The sequence below is a fragment of the Primulina eburnea genome, chromosome 4 (assembly GCF_022965805.1).
Source record: "Primulina eburnea isolate SZY01 chromosome 4, ASM2296580v1, whole genome shotgun sequence".
Lineage (NCBI taxonomy): Eukaryota > Viridiplantae > Streptophyta > Magnoliopsida > Lamiales > Gesneriaceae > Primulina > Primulina eburnea.
Window position 1 is genome coordinate 36,920,936 of NC_133104.1, and position 20,512 is coordinate 36,941,447.

Sequence of the window (20,512 nt, forward strand, 5' to 3'; positions counted from 1 at the left end):
ATCTGCGATTGGAAGGGCACAAAATGATATGTATAATGGTAAGTCTAGGCATATACGTCGTAAACACAATATCATTAGACAACTACTCTCAACTAGAGTTATCTCTGTTGACTATGTAAAGTCAAAGGATAATATAGCGGATTCGCTAACCAAGGGATTAAATAGAGAGTTAGTTGCGAAATTGTTAAGGGGAATGTGGCTCAAACCTATAGAATAAATTGGTGCGAAGGAAAACCCAACCTACGCTGACTGGAGATCCCAAGAACTAGGTTCAATGGGACAACCTAATCGCACTAATTTGGAGAATCAGTGTGGGGGTTATCCCTAGTCCATTCCTATTATGAAACAGTGAATGTTGAAGATAAGTTTACGGCTTTTAATCATTCTGATGAGAAGCAATATAAAATCACCTACGTGAGAGAGAAGTAGGACTGCTTCGAAGGAATTGCAGGGCTCAATTCTAGACCCTCTTGCAGAACCAAGAATGTGTTCATGGTCAAAACGAACACAATCATGAGAACTTAATAGTGTCAGGGAGAGTCTTGTGTGAAGTATATCACAATTTACACAAACGGCTGTACAGTTTAAAGAAATCACGTCTACTGTCAACCAGTGAATTAATATGCTTATACAAAGGAAGGTTCAAAGGGTAACACCTACATATCCTATGCAAGACTCAAATATTGAACTTTATCATAAAATCCTTTCATATAACTTTCAATTTCCATTCATGTGGGAGATTGTTGGATTAAATGTATTGGGTTGTGAGGTTCATGGACTTTCCATGTGAGTGAATGGAAATTTAGGATGATGGGTTTGTACCACATCGGAAAAATAAAGTGGTATAGGGGATGTGCCAAGGCCAGAAAACCACACCGAAATCCACTTTCTCATACGTCTCTGAATTCTGCTACTGCCTCTTTGCTGCGCTTCTGCTCCTACTTCGTCCACTTATAAAGTTCAGGTACTGTTTTGTTCACTATCATAGTGATTTGTGCGACATCACTGCTGTTCTGCCCGTTGTATCTTGAGAAACAGACGTCCGCTTAAACCTCGAAGCACATACCGGAGGGGGCAAATATGTTTTAAGAAAACTGTATACGCTACATGCCTCGGTTTGGTTTTGCTTTCCTTTGCACGATAATCATACTCTAAACAACACACTTTTTTTTAATGAAATTCTTCTATTAAAAGGTAAATATAGTTTGTTACAAATACACTGGGCATACCCAGGGAAAAGTAGTTAAACTAACCCACGATGTCAACTAAATGACCAAATTCGAAATTTACATTATAATGCATAAAATAAGAACGAAGCTGCAAATAACCATTACAACGTTTCATACTTCTTTATGTGATTGAAGTTTCCGGAGTGCTTTCCAACATCCATGGCAAACCTCTTGGAGCATCCCATTCTCTAATTTGTATAACCTCGGTAGCCAACGCATAAATCGCACAAAAGATATCTTCAACAATGAAGATCCAAACCTACATCACCGCAATTTGTATACCAAGCAATTTGAATTTTCCTAACAACCCTATCACAGGGCACCATATCATCATCAAACAATTTACGGTTTCGCATGTCCCGAATGAAGTAAATTGTAGCTGCGATGGCTGCAATTCGCATCTTTTCAACTCTAGATGAACCTCGGTAAGTACTTCTAAAAGCTGCAAGTAAGGCAGTAGCTGAACCCATTGTTTTCCTTAAGCCCAACCATTCCCTAACTCTATTCCACACATACTTTGTAAGTGGGCATTGAAAGAACAAATGGTCAAAAGATTCCACAAATTGATTGCAAAGGACACAGACCTTATCTAATACATATGGTTGACGGTCTTTATTGAGGAATTTTTGATGAGCGAATAACCACAAAGAAAATCTATGCTTTGAGATGGTATTACTTTTCCAAACCAGCGGTTTCCACGGCCAGATTAGTTGATTAGGGGAGAACCAAAGATATGCTTTAAGAAGAGAATTTGTTCCCTCGTTCCAACCACTCAGCATAGCCTTCGCTTCATCAGTCGAGCCCATACTCGGAGTTAGCTTATCTCTGTTAACCAAAAATTTCAACAGAGGTGAGTCATCTCGCTTAGGTTTCCAGCTCCAAAAGTCATTGAAGTAATAGAGATTAACCCATTTGATCCACAAGGTGTCTTTTTTCTCATGTATGTTCCAAAGCACCTTTGAGAGAAGTGCTTTGTTCCAAGCTCTAAGGTCACGAAGTCCCAACCTTCCACTCTCAATAGGTCTACAAATTTTTTTCCAAGAAATGGAAGGCTGTTTTGACAACCAAAAAAAAGAACGACATAAACCATATATTTTCTCAATCACTCCATCCGGCAATGGCAAGATAGACATCCAGTAGCATTCTACTCCCTGGAGCACTGATCGGATAAGTTCCAATCTGACTATATGCGAAAGAGATTTTCGAGGCCACGCATTAATTTTGCTCGAAAGCTTATCAAGTAATGGGGAGTAGTATGATATTCTCAATAACTCCTTGAGACTATCAACTATTATGCTCACGCTCCCAATATCACCTCTAGAAAATAACAAGAGGTCATCTGCATACGCTAAGTGTGTAATCCGCAGTGGCTCACATTTTGGATGATAATTAAAGTCAGGTAAACAAGCTGCAGTAGATAATGATCTCGAAAACATCTCAAGACAGATAGAAAACAAGTAGGGTGATAACGGATCACCTTGTCGAAGGCCTCTATTCCCAGCGAAAAAACCATGTAATTTTCCATTGATTGACACTTAAAACGAAGAGGTGGACACACATTCCATAATCCAAGACGAGAAAATTTCAGGGAATTCCAATATTCGCAAAGCTTCAGCCAAGAAGCCCCAATGAACGGTGTCATAAGCTTTCTGGAGATCGATTTTCATAATGGATCTCGGAGAAGTTGTCTTTCTGTTGTATTTTATAAATAGTTCTTGTGCCAGGTGTATGTTATCCACAATTGATCTGTCTTTAATGAATGCCGTTTGAGCATCATTTATAAGCATACCCAATACTTTACAAAGTCGGTTGGCTAGTATTTTAGATATGATCTTGTAGAATACGTTGCAACATGAGATTGGTCTATAGTCACCTACCGAGTTGGCAAGTGTAGATTTTGGCACAAGAAGGAATGATTCCATTGCTTTAATAAACATTCATTGGTGAAGAATTCAGTAACCGCATCAATAACATCACTACCAGTCACGTCACATGATTTTTTGAAAAAAGCAGATCCAAAGCCATATGGACCCGGCGATTTATCATCATCTATGTCAAACAACGCTTCTTTGATTTCTTGCTCGGAAGTAATGGAAACAAGCATAGATATCCACTCCTGCAGAACCACTGCACCTTTCCCATATTGGCAATCCAAATTTTGATGTCTCCTGGAATCCGTGACCTATCAAGTTCTTGTAATAGTTAACAAATTCAGTCGATATCCGTAGATACACGCCCATCCATCTTTGTTAGAGCCAAAATCGTGTTTTTCTTTTTATTCCTTTTGATCAAATCGTGGAAGAATTTGGAGCATCTGTCCCCCAATCGAAGATAGTCGCCTTTAATTTTTAAGGAAGAACAATCTTTCCGCCTCTGCCAGGTGTTCAGCCATTACCCTTAATCGTTTAATGTCTTTCACTGTGGTACCCCCATTTAAGGAAGAACAATCTTTCCGCCTCTGCCAGGTGTTCAGCCATTACCCTTAATCGTTTAATGTCTTTCACTGTGGTACCCCCAGTCAATACTCTTTTATGCTCATTCTATAGTTTGTCCCTTGCCAACTTAGCCCTATTAGAAATGTAACTGAAGTGTCTATTGTTCAAGCCCTTCAACGGAGTTTTCAGCCTGCTAAGTTTATGTTTTAACAAGTATTGTGATGTCCCATACATATCTGTATCCCAATTGTTTCTCACCAGATCCAAGAAATTTACACGAAGAGTCCACATGTTGAGAAATTTAAAGCTGTTGTTTTTACTTTTATCTGCCACCTTCATTGCGACGATGTAACAAGAATGGTCTGAAATGCAACCTGGAGTCAGGTATTCAACAAACGCATTAATGTTATGACAGAGCCAAGCATTGTTAACCATCACTGTATCAAGTTTAGAGCAAATCGTGGTATTCAACTAGGTGAAAAAACATCCAACACCATGCAAATCCAATAATTCAAGAGATGACACGCAATCTTCAAAGTCAGTAGTTTCATAAGGTTTGATAAGAACCCTGTCTTTTTTATCATCCGGTGATAGGTAGCAGTTAAAATCCCCCATCACAATCCATGGGTAAACAATTCCAGCCCCAACTCGCTTGATAGATTCTCATAGAGGTTTACGAGCTTTGACAGAGTGTAGCCCATAAACAATCGTTGCAAAGAATTGTTCAGACGTACTGATGCATTCAATCTTCACATGGATAAATTGATCATTCATGTCTAAGAGGGATATATTTGCAACACAAGAATTCCACAGTAACAAAGTTCTCATTTTAGGGGGAGTCGTTGAAATATTATTCAAAAATAACATACGTGGAAATCGTAGTCTAATGACTTTTTCAAGTGTCTCCATTTGTAACTTCGTTTCCAGAGGCAGAGAATGTCCAAATTATTCAATTTGATGAGACTTTGTATGCTTTTCTGCTTCAGAGGTTTGTTAAAACCTCTAATATTCCAGCAGGCTATCTTCATGGGCAACCGAAGGCTGTTTTGGGTAGCCGCACCTCAGATGATTTTTTTTTGAAAAATATGCTCCCGCTTCCAATATTAGCCACTGGTGAATTAGAATTAGGATCTATGGGGATAAATTTTGTTTCCATAGAGCTAGACCCACATTCTGACTTTGAAACATTCACCGCTTTCTCAAAGTGTATCTTGTTCTTGAATCTTTTCTTCTTATTCGATACAGTCTTCCATTCTTCCTTATCCTGTATTTCCACAAGGGACAAGGTAACCTCAATGTCTTCACTGTCAAACATGTAGTTAACATCAAGGCCCTCTCTGATTTCATTCTCATCTTGTGAATAACCATCTTCATCAGCAAAGTTCGGTAGACCAATTTCTATTTTCGGGCTAAGTGGTAGAGTAGTCTCAATATCATGCTGACCCATCTGTGAATGAGTCTTTGTAGGATGTTCCGGGTCAGATTGAGAGGGGTAGCCAAATTTTTTGTGCCACTCGGTTATGGTTCAACCATAAGTTTATTAGGAATGATATATATTTTTATGCCCTCCTTCATCTTTTCCCCTGCAGGAGCACGTTGTTTTTGATATCCATGCGATTTATTTCGTTGTGAGTTGATTTCCAGCATAATCTGCCCCACACATATCCGCAATATGTCCCAAGGAACGACATTTATCACAAAATTTTGGACCCAATTCATATTTGAACTTAACCAATGTCTTCTTACCGGTCGACAATTTGACGTTGTATTCCCATACTCTTGGTTTTTTTGCATCAATCTCAACTAAAACTCTTGCATATGTAGTGCCCTTCTTGGATAAGTAAGTATGTCTGTGTGAATTGGTTTTCCAATAACCGAGAAAATTTTACTCAAGGCAGGTTTTGTCCAGCAGTCTGCAGGGAGCCCAAAGATCTGCACCCAAGAAGGTAGAACACCATGTCCTCCTTGGTGAACAGGAAGCAGCTTGGCAATTTCTTGAAAAGCAACTGTCTTCCTAAAATCGTATAGGGTCCTCCATCTAGTACTCTTTCTCGTTCTAATTCATTAGGAAATTGAAACTTGATCCACCCGTTATCCTTAAACAAGAACTCAACATTTCCACCCCATCCTTTGATAAAATTAAGCACTGCAAAAGGGCTAAGGCGAGGACCCATAACATAGCCAACGAGGCAATATCCAAAAGATTTTTCCACCGAGTCAATCTCTTCGATACCAATTTCCACCTCTCCCACCGGTGGAGCAATGAAATTAAGCATTGAAGCTTCGATTAGACTTCTATTATCTTTGAATAGGCTAGCAAAAGATTTTATCCCATGTTTCTTTTGAGCATTAGTTCCATCACCATCCACCTTGCTGGATTCATCAGTATTCTGTTCTTTGTGCATGGCTTTATCACACTCAGCAGCATCTTCCATTCTGGCAAAAAAACAAACACCTAGTGTGCAGGGAGTAAATTGTAAATATTTTTACACAACACCGGAGACAAGCACAAGCAACCAGACACGAAATACGTCTCAGCTAATCTCCAAGTAGCCCACTAAAACAGGCAAGAGAGCCCAAAGTCGATTGAATTCAAAAGGTCGAAAAACAAGAGCCCCCACAGTTTGCGAAGCTTCACTTTTCGTTTTTCAGGTTCATGTGGTCCTGCTTTATCTTTACGAGTTCATTTTTACGCTACTGTTATTAGCATTTTATCTAACACTTTTTGAATACCGCATGCCCCCGTCCGACTGGATTTTCTCCAGTACAACAACAATAAAGTTGAAACGACTTTTGTTGAAGTTGTCAAAAGTCCCAAACCAGTATCCAACATGCTTCACTATCATATCAATAAGAAAGACATACTCATCAGGAACTTCAATCTTCTTGAATGATGGCTTGTATGTCATCTCAGAAATCTTGTCCAAGCACTGACCAAATCTTCCGTATTAAGCTCTGGAACTTCCTCAACTCCTCCACGGGACAGTTGGAACTTAAGAATGATATTATCAGAGGTGATTGAAAATTCTTGCCCCTTCACCTCAACCTTGATTTCGTCCTTTTCTTCAGACGCTACAGCCGTCCGAAAGAACTCGTTCACTGCTGGTTTTATATGTCTCAAAACCATATATCGTTTCAGTCCTGTAGAGATCAGAAATCCCATTTCATTTTTCAAGCCATCATTAGCATCGGATTCGAGGCTCTCAAAATCAATGAACTAATTGTGAAGATAGTGTCATTTAGTTGATTAGAAATGAACGAAGAAGAACGGATGCTTTGAGAGATATATGCTTTTTGAAAATCCTTGTTTATATGAGATACATGCAGAATAAATTATTAAGCAAAATTTCACATATAAACGCTCAAACAATTCAACATGATTTATGAGATCAAAACTGTACGAATAAAAGATTTAATAAATATTGTGCTACCGATTCAAATTCTTTTATTTCAAGTAATAATATTCCCAATTTTATACAAAAAGGTGTGTTCACTTTTACCAACTGTTGAATTTTTTTCCCTTTCAAGTAGGTCTGCATGACTGAAACAAGTTAGAACTTAATATTACCAATAAAAACCCTGATGCTAGGAGATTTTGGTTATTTTGACTCCAAGGGTTTGTTGTTCTTACCTGATTAATAGTTTGACAAAAAATTGTGTGAGACGGTCTCACGGGTCGTATTTTACGAGACGGATCTCTTATTTGGGTCATCAATGAAAAAATATTACTTTTTATGCTAAAAGTATTACTTTTTATTGTGAATATCGGTAGGGTTGAACCGTCTCAGAGATAAAGATTCGTGAGAGACCGTCTCACAAGAGACCTATTAATTATTTGGCAAAAACTTGTGTGAGACGGTCTCACGGGTATTATTCGTGAGACGGATCTTTTATTTGGGTCACCCATGAAAAAGTATCACTTTTTATGCTAAGAGTATTACTTTTTATTGTGAATATGGGTAGGGTTGATCCGTCTCACAGATTATGATCCGTGAGACGGTCTCACATGAGACTCACTCTTAATATTTTCATGAACATAAATCCAAAACATTTAGCGAAGGTTTTTAAAATTTTCAAGATCCCTGAAATCGCTTATAATTTTCTTGAGATCTTTAAACCCCTTTGAAGAATTTAAAATGAATCTGAGACACTTAGAAGGTTTTATCATTACCGCGGAATAATAGAGATGTATTCGAAAGATAGAATGGTGCGCGTAAAATGGTACGATATAAGCATATTATATAGGAAAAAAGAACTAATAACAATAAAAATATTCACAATCCAATCATTTGTTGATAGTTCATGTTTTGTTCGTGAATGTATTTTGAATATTTTAATGATAATTTCACGCAAAGACATTTCATTGATTTAACTTTAGACTTCATAGACTACAGATGTTCTGATCTTGAAGACCACTGAATTTATTGAAAATACGAGGTTACAAGATGTACAAATAGGTCATTTTCAACCACAAAATCTATTTTGGTATAAATTTTATATTAAAATAATGCGATTTCTGTAGCAAATACAACATCTATCTTCAACTCAATTACTTCAAATCTTATACCAAAAAAAATATTCTCGAAATATTCTTTTTATTTTATTTCAAATCTTTCAAGTTGCATTTGTATTTCAATAATATGTTTCAATTTAGTTATAAAAAGGCAGCAATTCAGATTAAACATTTTGCTCGCTGTTCACAATTTATAATGCTGGATTTTTTGTTGGTTTTGTCAAAATTTCGGCTCTATTTGATGGTCTTAATCGGCATTAGTCCCATATTTGTTATTATTTATCATTGATTAAACATTTGGACTTTTTCACATCATCGTTCCGAAGTTTGTCACTTCTTTCTACTTAGTGTATTGAAATTTAAATAGAATAGGTCTCTTGTAAGACAGTCTCATGAATCTTTATCTGTGAGATGGGTCAATCCTAACGATATTCACAATAAAAAATAATACTCTTAGCATAAAAATTAATACTTTTTCATGGATGACTCAAATAAAAAATTCGTCTTACGAAATTGATCCTTGAGACCGTCTCACAAGAATTTTTATGATTTAAATATTGCTTCAAGGTGCGAGTTAGGGTTATATCCATATAAATTGATAAGAATGACCGAATCACAGCATTTTAAGATTCGCAAAACGTACTATTTTTTTTAAGATCACAACATAAAATTTTAATTTTTTAATTGTTTAAACAAGTTAAAAGTTGTAATTTGATTAAAATTTCACACAAAATATGAAAATGGTCTAAGATTTTCAAGATGGCAGAAATAAGCACGAAAATATATAATCGTTTGTGCCAGAATAAAACGTACAGATAGATGCACACATGTAGAAGAATAAATAAAGAAAAAAGAGCACTCTTGCTGAAAGTAAACGTACAAATTTTCATCTGACTTGTTGACTCAAGGTAACAAATTTATTGCACAAATTGAAAGCCAAAATCAGAATCAGCTTCAAGATAAAAACTTGAATAAATATGAGAATCCAGGCAGGACTTCAACAAGAAGACGAGAATATGAGTTCATGCAAAAGACGTACAATAGATAAATTTCCAATCTCTGGACAACGCAAGCTCGATTTTATCCCATTAGGCAGCAATCTGACCGAATAGGCTCTTCCGGATCTGTAATTTCCATACAAGTAATGATAAAGTAAAGATAATGCTTAAGCTAACATGCAACAGCTAACAAAAAACAGCCAACGAGAAAACTAAGAGCAGCACCTTATCTTACAAGGGTTCTATATCAAAACAGAATCTGGAATAGTTTAAAGACGATGAGAACATGTTTTAGCATTTATATGTAAGTATACAAGTTACAGAGGTGCTTTTGGGTATTTTGCTGTATTATGTGTTCCACTTCAATTCTTCAATTAATATCCTCCAAAACAAGATAGAAACCCATCCATCCCCATCAATATTTAGAGAGACGTGAATTTTTGAATCCATCAATATTTTTTGAGAGCCAAACCCTAGTTCCTAATGAGAGTAAAGAGCCAACGAATTCATGACGTCAGGGAAAATGCCAAGGTAAAATACCAGGGAAACAATAGCAACAGAGAGATTTAGTGACACCACAACATCCCTTTTTCTCTATCCTTAAGAGTTCTTACTTGACTCCTACTAACTAAAAAATATATGTTTCAAAGAGATGCAATAAAATAAGAAATCATAAGGCAGGAATCTACACAAAGAGTGATTCTTTTATCCGTATGGGAAAGAACGAGATTGCTGGACAAGAGGTGCAACAGATGGCTCATTTTGTAACTTTCAATAAGAAGTATATTACACCAAGGATATATGAATACACGTAAATGCAGATGAAAGTCTAGATAGAGAGTTGAGAAATAACCTCTGGCAACTTTTTACGAAAAACAACTTCAAGTCTTGCATCAAGAGTATTCTCAAATACAATTTTTCCATCCCTAGAAGCCAATACTACACCTCCTGAGCTGAAAAGAAAGCAGGAGAAATAATTATAATTTAGACAATACATAAGTTATTTCTTGAGAAAAATATCCAAGTACCAAAGCAGAGACAGTTATCAGTATTTAGTTGATTGGCTGCGGTTCACTATAATATGGCACAGACAAATCATTGTTTTGCATGTTCCTATTTGTGAAAGTAAGACCAGAATCTATCAGTAAGTACCAGAAAGGCCCATGTGCATTATGATGGGAAGGAGCAGGAGGAAGGTTGACATCATCGACTACTATCTCAGGAGGATGAACTTTTGCCTTCTCTGCATACTCCTCCTTTGCTGAGTTCAAAACAGAGTTTACCAATTGCACGTCATCTTTACGGCAGCGCAACAACACAGATGGCTCTTTCAGCCTTAGCAAACTCTGAAATGCAAATACATATTTCAACAGATGTGGCAATGAGTCAGACCTCAAGCTGGTATATTCAAAATGAATGACAAAAATAATCTCAACAACAAAAATAAGGTTATTCTGATATCATTCAAACTTCCAACATAAATAGTAACTCGCATCTGCTGCAAACTTGATCCATGAACTTCAACATTTGAAAAATAAATAGTTTAAGGGTGTAGGGTGTGCTTTTTTTTAGTCTCGTGCAACTAGAAAAGTTGAACGTCACAAATTGTTTTGAATAATGACAAAAATTAGGTAATATCATTATTCAAAATTGTGAGAGAGAGTGACACCGCTGAAAAGCCAACAGTCTGTTTTTTGTAAGAAGTCACATCAACCAACCGAAGAATTAACTGTAAATTTCAAAAAAATGCATCTACCAATGTTTCAATTAGAATTCAGTACCTAGCTATAATTTTTTAAAAATCAGTACCTGACACATCTATACATTTAGTTTTAACTACCCATAAAGCAAACTTTACATTTTTACCCTTTATTATTTAAATAAATATATTATTTTATCCACAAAAATTATATCATTTTTCTCCATTTAAAATATAATTTTAACAAAATATTGTTTCTCAATTATCATGGAATAAAAGTAAATACTTATTTTGACATACAAAGTACCTATTATGGGGTTTCAGATACTTGATTTCGCTCTTTGAATACTCCGAATATATAAGAAAATACTATATTTTCGAGCATTCACCATAAATTCAGTCATTGTTGGTCTTTCATGAAAAATACATTAGGATGATTTATTCATGTCATTTTATTTTTTTAAAAAAAAAACATAGGTCATCATTCATCATGAAATAAGATTAAGTATTTATTTTGACCAACAAAATACCTATTCTGGAGTTCCAAATGCTTGATTTTACTCTTTGAATACTCCAAATGTGTAAGAAAATACTGGATCTTCAAGCTATCACAATAAATTCAATAATTGTTGGTATTTTCATTGAAAATACATTAAGATGACTTATTCATGTCATCTAATTTTTGAAAAAACACAGTTTCTCGCTCATTGTTGAATTAGAAAAATTACTTATTTTGATCGATAAAATACCTATTTCCGTGTTCCAAATATTTGATTTGGCTATTTGAATACTTCAAATGTGTAAGAAAATACTTAAGTTTCAAGTAATATTACGTGAATTTTGATTGTGTCATTTGTGAAGTTAAAGTGTGATACTTAAATTGGTACACATAGTATCTAATTAAAGTATATAAATACACGATTTGAACCCGTAAATACTCATATCCAATTATTTGAGGATGCCAAAATATAATTTGAAGTTAATATTAAGTGACACCGATTATGATATTCGTGAAGCAAAAATGTGATACCTGAATTAATACAAATAATACATAATTCGAGTTCATAAACATTTGATTTTACCTTTTAAATACTCAAATTCGATTGAGTATGTCAAAATATATAATTTGAAGATAATATTGAATATTTTTTGATGATGAGATTTGGGAATAAAAAACGTGCTACCTAAATTGGTACGATTAGTACCTAATTTAATTTCACATATACTTGATTTACCCTTTTAAGACTCAATTTTGATTATTTTAGGATATAAAAAATATAATTTCAAGTAATATTAAGTGATTTTTGATGTGTTATTTGTGAAGTTAAAATGTGATACCTTAATTAGTGCAAAAAATATCTAATTCGAATCTACCAATACTTTATTTTACTCCCTAAATGAGAAGTATTTTAATTTGAGTTTGCAAATACTTGATTTCGTTAATGAGATACTCACAATATGTATTAAAATACCGGATATTCGAATAAGCAACGTAAGTTCACCAAATGTTGGTATTTTTATGGAAGATACATTTGGATGACATATTCATCTCATTTAATAATTTAAAAAAAACGAATTCTCAAATAAACATGAAAATTTTAAGTACTTAGTTTTACTTGAGAATTACCTAATTTGAGTTTGCAAATACTTGATTTCGTAAATGAGATGCTCATAATATGTATTAAAATACTAGGTATTCGAATAGACAACGTAAGTTCACCAAGGATTGATATTTCTATGGAATAAGCATTTGGATGACATATTCATATCAGTTAATATTTTTTCTGTAAAAGAAAAAACAGATTCCCAACTAAGCATAAAAATTTAAAGTATTTGTTTTTATTTGAGAAGTACGTAATTTGAGATTGCAAATATTTAATTTGGTACATGAGATACTCATAATATGTAATAGAATACTGGATATTCGAATATGCAACGTAAGCTCACCAAGTGTTTATATTTCCTTGGAAGATGAATTTGGATGATATATTCATCTCATTTAATATTTTTTTTGTAAAAAAAAAACAATTTCTCAACTAAGTATTGAAATTTTAAAATACTTATTTTTACTTAATAAGTATCTAATGTGATACCTGAATTGTAAGGTCCGAGATTATATCATTTTAATACGAGATTATTTAATTTACGAATCTTGGAATAATAAATTAAATTCCATGATTTTTGTAATTAATTAGGATTGAAATTGAATTAAAAGATTGAGCGGGGACCGATTTGCAAATAGTGAAAAGTTGAGGGACTAAAGTGCAATTATGACTTGAATATGACACTTGTCCTTGCATGCAAATATATAATGTATATGTTCTTCATTCCTACGAGACCAACAGCAAAGAAAATCGAGAAAGTCCCTCAAAGCTTTAATGTTGCTTAGATTTTGATTTTGAAGGATCCGTACGTCTGATTTTGAATCCGAGTGCAGTACCGTAATCCTCTCGACACGAGCTACAACTGGACGTAAGTTTTATTGAGTTCTGGTATCATTTGAAAATATGATGTTGTAGGAATTTGATATAATTCATATATGATGTTCTTGACATGTTAGACATCATAGAATCGAAGTCAGATCAAGTGATACTGTATTGACGGGAATATCGGGATTGTGCCGTTATGCCGTTGATTTGAATTAATTCAGATTAATCAGATTCAGTGTTGATTTGAGAATGAAATATTGATATTATGATTCTCGATATATCGTTTCAGATTTACAGAGACAGTCTTGAGTTCAGAACTGATACTGCTTCAGACCGAGACTACGAACGGAAGGTATAAGTCAATGTGGTATTGGGAGATCGACTTGAGTCGGTTTAGACTTGAGTTTCCCTAAATCACATACTTTACTTTATTGCATTGATATTTGCATTGATTTGACTGATGTACTTGTTCTCTTGAATTATAGATAGCAGGTATTAGACGAGTAATCTTGTGACAGTGCCTGATAGTGGTGGGATCGCCACGGGCACATTGCACGATGTCACAGGATAGTGTAGAAATCTTGGGACGGAAGTGCCTGACAGTGGCGGGATCGCCACGAGCACATTGCACGATGTCTCAAGATAGGATATTAGCGATAGAGCTACAGTCCATGACGGTTAGGTCAGGACACCGGATGTTTGGTTATATCGAGTAAATAGGATTGGAATTCTTCTATTACGGAATTCGATATAGGAATACCATATTTGGTTATATCGAGTAATGGAATTACTGTTCCTTCTATTACGGAATTCGATATGGGAACACCACATCTGGAAACCGGGATCCCTAGACTAGGATTGAGTCTAGTCTGAATGATAGAGTTATGAGCATTGTCGACATTCTGTGATTGTTTATGTTTCAGATTTTGATACATATATCTGTTACCTGATTACATGCTTTATATTTGTTTATATGATTGCATGTTTCGTTGATTTATACTGGGATTTATTCTCACCGGAGTTATCCGGCTATTGTCTTGTCTGTATGTGTACATGACAACAGGTGGGACATGATCAGGGTCCAGGAGATGAGAAAAGATCGTGATTAGAGTGGAGGCTCCGGACTTGGATTAGAGATAGGGTTGGACACTTGATATTAGCTGTTTAAACCTTAGTTGAATAAATGTATGTGGTACAGGATTTGTACTTTTATATACTGAGAAGTATATATGTATGTTTTATGTCACTACGTTCTGCATTTTAAAAGAAAAAAATTTTAGACCCTGTTTTATAATTGATTAATTAGTCCCAATGATGATTAAGAACTTGATTAGCGTCCGGGTCCCCACATGAATTAATACAAATAATACCTAATACGAGTCCACAGATACTTGATTTTACCGTTTAAACTCAAATTCGATTATTTGATGGTGTCAAAATATATAATTTGAAGTCAATATTGAGTTGCATTTGATCATGAGATCCGTGAAATAAAAATGTGATACATAAATTGTTACAAGTACTATATAATTAGATTATACTGATAATTGATTTTACCTTTGAAAAACTCAAATTTGATAATAAGTATAATGAAATAATATTGATGCATATAATGAATGATTACCAATAAATATTATGAAAGAATACTAACGAGGATGATATCAAATGAAGTATTGCATTGTCATTTAATGAATACCAACAAGTATTGTGAATGAATATTAATGATATTATAAATTAATATTCATAAGTGTACATAAAAAATACTAAGAAATATAATGAATAATTACCAATAAGTATTATGTCAAATAAGTATAATTGTCAAATAAGTTATTCAATGAATATCAAAAAGTATTGTCAATTAATATTTATGAGTATTTTATAAATCATTGATCCAAGAATCGATAGATATGCTTAAAGTGCAAAGTTCAAGCTCATTTATAAACTATGTTTATAATGCATCTCTCAATTAGTCCATGATGAATAATGAACTATGTTTATTTATTTAAATGATATGAATAAGTATCATAATGAATTTTCCATGGAAATATTGTATATTCGAATATCCAGTATTTTAATGCATATTGTGAGTATCTCATTTACGAAATCAAGTATTTGCAAACTCAAATTAGGTAATTCTCAAGTAAAACTAAGTACTTTAAAATTTTGATGCTTATTAAAGAATTTTTTTAGCAAAAAAAATATTGAATAAGATGAATATGCAATCCATGCTTAGTAATCGAGCAAAACTTTCATTGTAAAATTATTAGTAAAAATTAATAATATTCAAGCTCGAAATAATCGCAAGTGTACGATGTCAAGTAATAATATAGTCATGGACTTTCAATAATCGCAAGTGCACGATGTCAAAATGTTCCATGCTTAGTGATTGAGCAAAACTTTCATTGTCTAAGAACTGTATTTCTCAATTATTATTCTCAATTATTCAATTTTTAGCAGCGATACTTCAGATGATTGTTTACTACTACGATTATTAAATAAAAACTCAATGAAATGGTTCAAAGATTAATGATGAAATAAATAAGTTAGAATGATTGATTAAAGTTCAATGAGAAATGAATTTGTTGGGAATCTCGGTTCACCTACCCCTCGCTAATCTACTTAATTCGTTAGACAATTATCTATGCTTTCGACGAGATTTCGTATCCAATTGAACACGCTCTCTCAAGCTATGCCAAAATAATTCAACTCAGTGAAGTAATTAAATCTCTTTAATTATTTATCAATGGTGAATGGCATGTCGTTTTATTAAATCCCATAGCTTTTGACCTACTGGACTATGACTATCGACGTGTATCCGACTTCATATTTCTCTGTAAATTGTAAATCCACGGATTATGATATTCATTCCTATCACGGGCTATTTTCTCGAAGAACATTGTCCGGAAATCTTCAAATCTTCGCTCTAAGCTATTTTCCTCTTTCAAAGCTTTGTGGCTGCTGAAAAGTCTTGGAACATGTCATCTAATTACATCTTGGATGGAAACGTGAACACTTTGTGAACTTACGTTACATATTCGAATATCCAGTATTTTAATACTCATTATGAGTATCTCAGTTACCAAATCAAGTATTTTAAAAATGAAAATAGGAATTTTGCAAGTAAAATTAAGTACTTGAAAAAGTTCAATATTTGGTTGCGAATTTGTTTTTTTTTTAACAATTAAAAAAACTATTAAATTAAATGAACATGTCATCCAAATGTATCTTGGATGGAAATACGAGCATTTGGTGAACTTACGTTGCATATTCGAATATACAGTATTTTAATACTCATTCTAAGTATCTCATTTACCAAATCAAGTATTTTAAAATTGAAATTAGGTATTTCGCATGTAAAACTAAGTACTTGAAAAAGTTCAATACTTAGTTACGAATTTGTTTTTTTTTAACAATAAAAAAATAATTTAAATAAAATGAACATGTCATCCAAATGTATCTTGGATGAAAATGCGAGCACTTGGTGAACTTGCGTTGCATATTCGAATATCTAGTATTTTAATACTCATTCTGAGTATTTCATTTACCAAATCAAGTATTTTAAAATTGAAATTAAGTATTTCGCAAGTAAAATTAAGTATTTAAAAAAATTCAATGCTTAGTTACGAATTTGTTTTTTAACAATAAAAAAATAATTAAATGAAATGAATATGCCATCCAAATGCATCATGGATGGAAATGCGATCACTTGGTAACTTACGTTGCATATTCGAATATCCAGTACGTTAATACCCATTCTGAGTATCTCATTTACCAAATAAAGTATTTTAAAATTGAAATTAGGTATTTCGCAAGTAAAACTAAGTACTTGAAAAAATTTAATGATTAGTTACGAATTTGTTTTTTTAACAATTAAAAAATAATAAATGAAATGAACATGTCATCCAAATGCATCTCGGATGGAAATGTGAGCATTTGGTGAACTTACGTTACATATTCTAATATCCACTATTTTAATACTCATTCTGAGTATTCATTTACCAAATCAAGTATTTTAAAATTGAAATTAGGTATTTCGCAAGTAAAACTAAGTACTTTAAAAAGTTCAATGCCTAGTTGCGAATTTGTTTTTCTTTTAAAAATTAAAAAAATATTTAAATGAAATGTAAATGTCATCTAAATGCATCTTGGATAGAAATACGAGCATTTGGTGAACTTACATTGTCTACTAGAATATCCAGTATTTTATTAACTTTTATGAGTATCTCAATTACCAAATCAAGTATTTAAAATTGAAATTAGGTATTTCGCACATAATAGTAAGTACTTCAAAATGTTCAATGCTCAGTTGCAAATTTTTTTTATAAAAAAATAATTAAATGAAATGAACATGTCATCTAAAGGCATCTTGGATGGAATGCGAGCATTTGGTAAACTTACGTTGTATATTCGAATATTCAGTATTTTAATACTCATTCTGAGTATCTCATTTACCAAATCAAATATTTTAAAATTGAAATTACGTATTTCGAAAATAAAACTAAATATTTGAAAAAGTTCAATGTTTAGTTGCGAATTTGTTTTTTAACAATAAAAAAATAGTTAAATGAAATGAACATGTCATCCAAATGGATCTTGAATGGAAATGCGAGCATTTGGTGAACTTGTGTTGCATATTCGAGTATTCAGTATTTTAATACACATTCTGAGTATTTCATTTACTAAATCAAGTATTTTAAAACTAAAATTAAGTATTTCGCAATTAAAACTAAGTATTTCAAAAATTTCAATTAGTTGATAATTTGTTTTTTTAAAATAAAAATATTTAAATTTAATTTATATGTCATCCAAATGCATTGGGAATGATGAGTGGAAAGAGAAGATGCCCAACAAAAATAGGTATTTATACAATTTTTTATTAATTAAAAGGGTAAAAAGTTAAATATGCATGAAACATGTAGTAAAAACTAAGTTGTTCTTTTGTCAGGTACTAAAATACAAAAATAAACTTATGGGTACTGAATCTTAAAGAAATCATAGACAGAGGTATTTTTCTACAAATTGCCCAAGAATTAAAAAATGGGTTAATTTTATGTCTAGCGAAAACTGAATACAAAATCAACGTCTACCAACAAATGGAAAGTATATTTGACAACAGGCATGGATTATCTTCTCTCTTCCAACAAAGTTAATATCATAAATTAAAATGTTGTCAGCAGGTTATTGACAGCTTCAGTCCTACCACGTCCAAAAATAATGGAGATAGGAAAACTCAGACCTAGCAAGGTACCACTAGGCTGACTCTAGAGGATTAAAAAAAATATTTTAAATACAATTTGCTTTTATTTTTGTAAATATCTACACTATCTGGATCCAAAATTTAGATTAACGATGTTAAATTTTTTCTAATAAATCAGAGCATAAACTACGTATCAAGATTCAACTTTAACAAACCTGAACAATAAGATCCTTCAGGAGATTCTTGTAGCTATCGTGGTCATGGCTCACATGCAACAACTCCTTCGACGCGTCCTCCTTCATTGAATTGACTAAATCATCCTGAGCTTGAAGAACCTTGATTCGAGAGGCATTAAGTTGCATAGAGTACTCACTGTAAAAAACAATAGTAAACGAACATTTGTTAATAGAAATTCAATTCAATATATCGTAAATAACTTGCACTATAAGAACATCGCAGTTTGTTAGGATTTTTCAAATGAACACTTGTCCATATCCCTATAGGGCCCCAACCGGAGATAAAGCAGAAACATATTGAGTTTAGAGTAATACATTAATGCTCATCTAGAGAATAGGAAATTTTAGAAAACGAATGAATCAGCACCATTATAGAAATAAACTTGAAATATATTGCAAATATGACGAAAGGAAATAGTGCCTGATACACATCATCATTACGGCCAGTAGCATATCCTACAGTGAGCAAGAGAGGTAACCAACTCTCATATAAACAACTATTTTTCAGAAATAAGTTATCTCAAAAAAAAGAAAAAAGTTTTGATGCTACAAGGGATTTGCCCAAACTTCATCCTTCTTGGTCAAAATGCATCGGGTGGCCCCAATTCTTAGGAAGCACAATACACTAACCACACACACACATACGCACACACAAATATATACAGCACAAAATTAAATATTTCTTCTTCGATTGATGCATACACAGCACAAAATTGAAAAACATCAAATAAAGAAGCGAATCACATTAAAAAAAAAAAAGCTGACATTTTCTTCCGGACTTGAACTTGTTTCTCCTTGCGCTCATACTCTTGTTTGATCTTCTTCTTCTCAGCTTCCACTAGTTGCAATTTCTCAATATTGAATTCCTGCACAACAAACAAATCCATAAAATAACTTCCAATCCAAACCAAAAACGTACGAAAAACGCAAGAATCCAACGGCTAAATCGACTTGGAACAAAAACGCATACTTCTTCAGCGGAGACAGAGATCTCGTTGGCCTTCTCCTCCGCTTCCTGGCGAATGAATCGGACCATCTGCTGGATCTGCTTCGAGACATCTGCATCGTTCATCTTCGGATTTGGATCGGATAACGGGGAACGGGGTTGGGGTTTATCCTCTTCTCAGATGAGAAACAGTTCGAATATTTGATTGGTCGAGCAGGGACCTGAATAGATGCCTATGAGATTGGGATTTATAGCAGTTAATCGTTAATCGAACGAAAAGCTAATATTATTTTCCCTTGAGGCCCACAAGTTATCTAATTTGCGCACATGTTTTATCTTGTTTATACATTATTTCCATTATTTTTTCCATTTTCCTTTTTCACCTCTAAAGTCCAAGCGGCCCTACAAACGTGAATTGGTTAGATTTTTTTTATAAAATCTCGGACCAAATTAACTTTGTCAGTTTTACTGTAGCAAATCTAATAGATGATGCTCCAAAAAATTCCCAAGCTGGGAGCCTTCGTCTCTTTATGGAAATTCTCCGAGGTAAGGTGATCGAGCTCCCAAAGATAGATTCTGACAGGGATCATGCACACACTCAAAAAACAAACTCGTAAATTGTACCCCGAAAGAATTTTCAAGTATGGATACTCTGACGATCAAGTCTCTATTGAGGCTAAAGAAAAGAGAAAACTCACAAGATATAAGTACACACAAGAAGCAATATGAACTCCAAAAACTTTATATTTATAGGAGAATAATAATGATGACTCCCATCGAATAATCCAAAAGCCTTTTATGACCAGACACCTGACCATGCTTGCATTAAA

At 33.5% G+C, this 20,512-nt stretch overlaps 3 protein-coding genes across 3 annotated transcripts; all 3 read right to left on the minus strand.

Annotated features, from left to right (window-relative positions):
* Window positions 1-1,085: 1,085 nt before the first annotated feature.
* Window positions 1,086-3,666, minus strand: LOC140831059 (uncharacterized). Its single transcript, XM_073194780.1, has 2 exons — window positions 3,437-3,666; window positions 1,086-3,394 (listed from the first exon to the last, which is right to left on the minus strand). Exon 2 carries the CDS (start codon window positions 2,663-2,665, stop codon window positions 1,469-1,471), a length of 1,197 nt encoding a protein of 398 aa, XP_073050881.1. The 5' UTR covers window positions 2,666-3,394; window positions 3,437-3,666; the 3' UTR covers window positions 1,086-1,468.
* A 7-nt stretch (window positions 3,667-3,673) lies between these two features.
* Window positions 3,674-6,981, minus strand: LOC140831060 (uncharacterized). The gene is made up of 2 exons (XM_073194781.1): window positions 6,530-6,981; window positions 3,674-6,100 (listed from the first exon to the last, which is right to left on the minus strand). Exons 1-2 carry the CDS (start codon window positions 6,571-6,573, stop codon window positions 5,554-5,556), a joined length of 591 nt encoding a protein of 196 aa, XP_073050882.1. The 5' UTR covers window positions 6,574-6,981; the 3' UTR covers window positions 3,674-5,553.
* A 2,038-nt stretch (window positions 6,982-9,019) lies between these two features.
* LOC140831061 (V-type proton ATPase subunit E) lies at window positions 9,020-19,952 on the minus strand. The gene is made up of 6 exons (XM_073194782.1): window positions 19,707-19,952; window positions 19,502-19,602; window positions 18,716-18,872; window positions 10,328-10,521; window positions 10,029-10,128; window positions 9,020-9,301 (listed from the first exon to the last, which is right to left on the minus strand). The coding sequence occupies exons 1-6, from the start codon at window positions 19,806-19,808 to the stop codon at window positions 9,266-9,268; spliced, it is 690 nt and encodes a 229-aa protein (XP_073050883.1). The 5' UTR covers window positions 19,809-19,952; the 3' UTR covers window positions 9,020-9,265.
* Window positions 19,953-20,512: the final 560 nt, after the last annotated feature.

Excerpts from the sequence above, each read along its gene's own strand:
- LOC140831059 (XM_073194780.1), bottom strand. The coding sequence starts at position 2,665 with ATGTTTTCGAGATCATTATCTACTGCAGCTTGTTTACCTGACTTTAAT.
- LOC140831060 (XM_073194781.1), bottom strand. The coding sequence starts at position 6,573 with ATGACATACAAGCCATCATTCAAGAAGATTGAAGTTCCTGATGA. Across the intron at positions 6,101-6,529 it reads AAGATTGAAGTTCCTGATGA|AATGGAAGATGCTGCTGAGT; the intron begins GTATGTCTTTCT and ends TTTTTTTGCCAG.
- LOC140831061 (XM_073194782.1), bottom strand. The coding sequence starts at position 19,808 with ATGAACGATGCAGATGTCTCGAAGCAGATCCAGCAGATGGTCCGATTC. Across the intron at positions 10,522-18,715 it reads TGAAGGATCTTATTGTTCAG|AGTTTGCTAAGGCTGAAAGA; the intron begins GTTTGTTAAAGT and ends TTTGCATTTCAG. Across the intron at positions 9,302-10,028 it reads TTCGTAAAAAGTTGCCAGAG|ATCCGGAAGAGCCTATTCGG; the intron begins GTTATTTCTCAA and ends TGGAAATTACAG.